Source organism: Notothenia coriiceps, unplaced genomic scaffold (assembly GCF_000735185.1).
Source record: "Notothenia coriiceps isolate Sejong01 unplaced genomic scaffold, NC01 NC01_scaffold00000660, whole genome shotgun sequence".
NCBI lineage: Eukaryota > Metazoa > Chordata > Actinopteri > Perciformes > Nototheniidae > Notothenia > Notothenia coriiceps.
The window spans coordinates 10001-11549 of record NW_011333361.1 but is presented as its reverse complement, the minus strand read 5'-3'; the positions used below and the strand labels follow the sequence as shown (position 1 = coordinate 11549).

Here is a 1549-nt window from a genome sequence, read left to right as displayed (position 1 = left end):
GGAGTGTGTAGCTGGAATGGCTCTGCACACTAAGGGCCTTACCACTACACTGACATACAGGATAAGGAATAACTCACCTGAGAAAACACTGTGTGTGTGGTGTGGTGTGTGTGTGTGTATTTAGTGTACTTATACCTAATGTTAAGAGTGTAAAATAAACATGTGCTCAGAGGGGGATTGTTATCATATTTCTAAAAGGCATAAAATGTGCCTGACGCAGTCACCTCTGAAGACCCTCCGCTACTTTAACTTCATTAAACTGCATAAACCTACTTATACTTTCACTGCATAAGTAAATACTTTTATTCTAAGTTACTTTAACTTCCATTTATTGTATATAATTACTCTTTACTCTTAAGTACTCATATCTACATGTACGCTGCACAGATACTTATCCTTTACTGTACAATCATATTGTATTAACTACTTTACTTAAGTCTTTACAGTTTTGACCGGCAGTGGCTCAGGTCAGTAGGGGCTTGGACGGGGAGCTGTAGGGCCGCCGGTTCAAGTCCCCGACCGGTACCCAGTCCCCAGTTCCACCCTCCTGCCTGCCGGTGGTGCCCTTGAGGCAAGGCACCGACATCCCCCCACCCCCCGCACTCCATCGCTCCCCGGGCGCTGTACAATAGCTGCCCCTGATGTAAGCAGAGAACACATGTCACTGTGCTGTGTGCTCTGCATGTGTGACCATTACAGAGGGTTTCATCCCTATTATTAATATTATCATTATATTTTATATTGAAGTACTTCAAACACATTTTAATGCAAACACAATACTCCTTCAAGTACTTTAACTTCATAATACTGTCTAAGCAATACTTACCTTAAAACACAATCCCGGTTTCATTTGAGTTCTTTGAGCTGATTTATTCTTTAAAATTAAGTACTTTGAATACATCGTACGGCACACTCTCCATGTAACCTCACAGTACTCTACAGGGTGGTATCAGTACTGCAGTTGTGATGTGTCTGTGCCGAAGGGAACACACCCCGGTATTAAAGCATGCTGTACTTTCTGGGCGGAGTGAGTACTTTGTGCAGAATGTGGATCTGCAGGTTTCTGCTCAGACCGGATCAGCAGGAGAGGATCTGAGTACTCTCCATCTCAACGATGCAGTACTTCAGTACTCTCTGACCCAGGTGTGTGTACTGTGTGTTCTGTGTGTTCTGTGTGTGTGGTTGGGTCAGTGAAGGCAACATGGCGGTGAATCTGAGCAGAAACGGACCTGCTCTGATGGAGGCTTACAAACAGGTGGTGGACGGGAAGGTGGACACTAACTGGTGAGAACAAATACACAAAGTACTACTTCCTGGGTCTCTCAAACGTGTATTTATATCACTGTACTGCAGTAATGTGTATATAAATATCTGTACTGTATCAAAGTACTGCATTAATGTGTATCAAAGTACTGCAGTAATTTGTATATATATCTCTGTACTGCCTCAAAGTACTGCAGTAATGTGTGTATAAGTATATGTACTGCCTCAAAGTACTGCAGTAATGTGTGTATAAGTATCTGTACTGCCTCAAAGTACTGCAGTAGTG

At 42.8% G+C, this 1549-nt stretch overlaps 1 protein-coding gene across 1 annotated transcript in view; it reads left to right on the top strand.

The window, feature by feature from the left end:
• Nucleotides 1-1013: 1013 nt before the first annotated feature.
• Nucleotides 1014-1549, top strand: part of LOC104955764 (drebrin-like protein B) — a 2372-nt gene continuing 1836 nt past the window's right edge. The window contains exon 1 of the mRNA XM_010783157.1: nt 1014-1284. Coding sequence (XP_010781459.1) covers nt 1202-1284 — 83 coding nt within the window. The 5' untranslated portion in view covers nt 1014-1201. The remainder of the gene's footprint in view (nt 1285-1549) is intronic.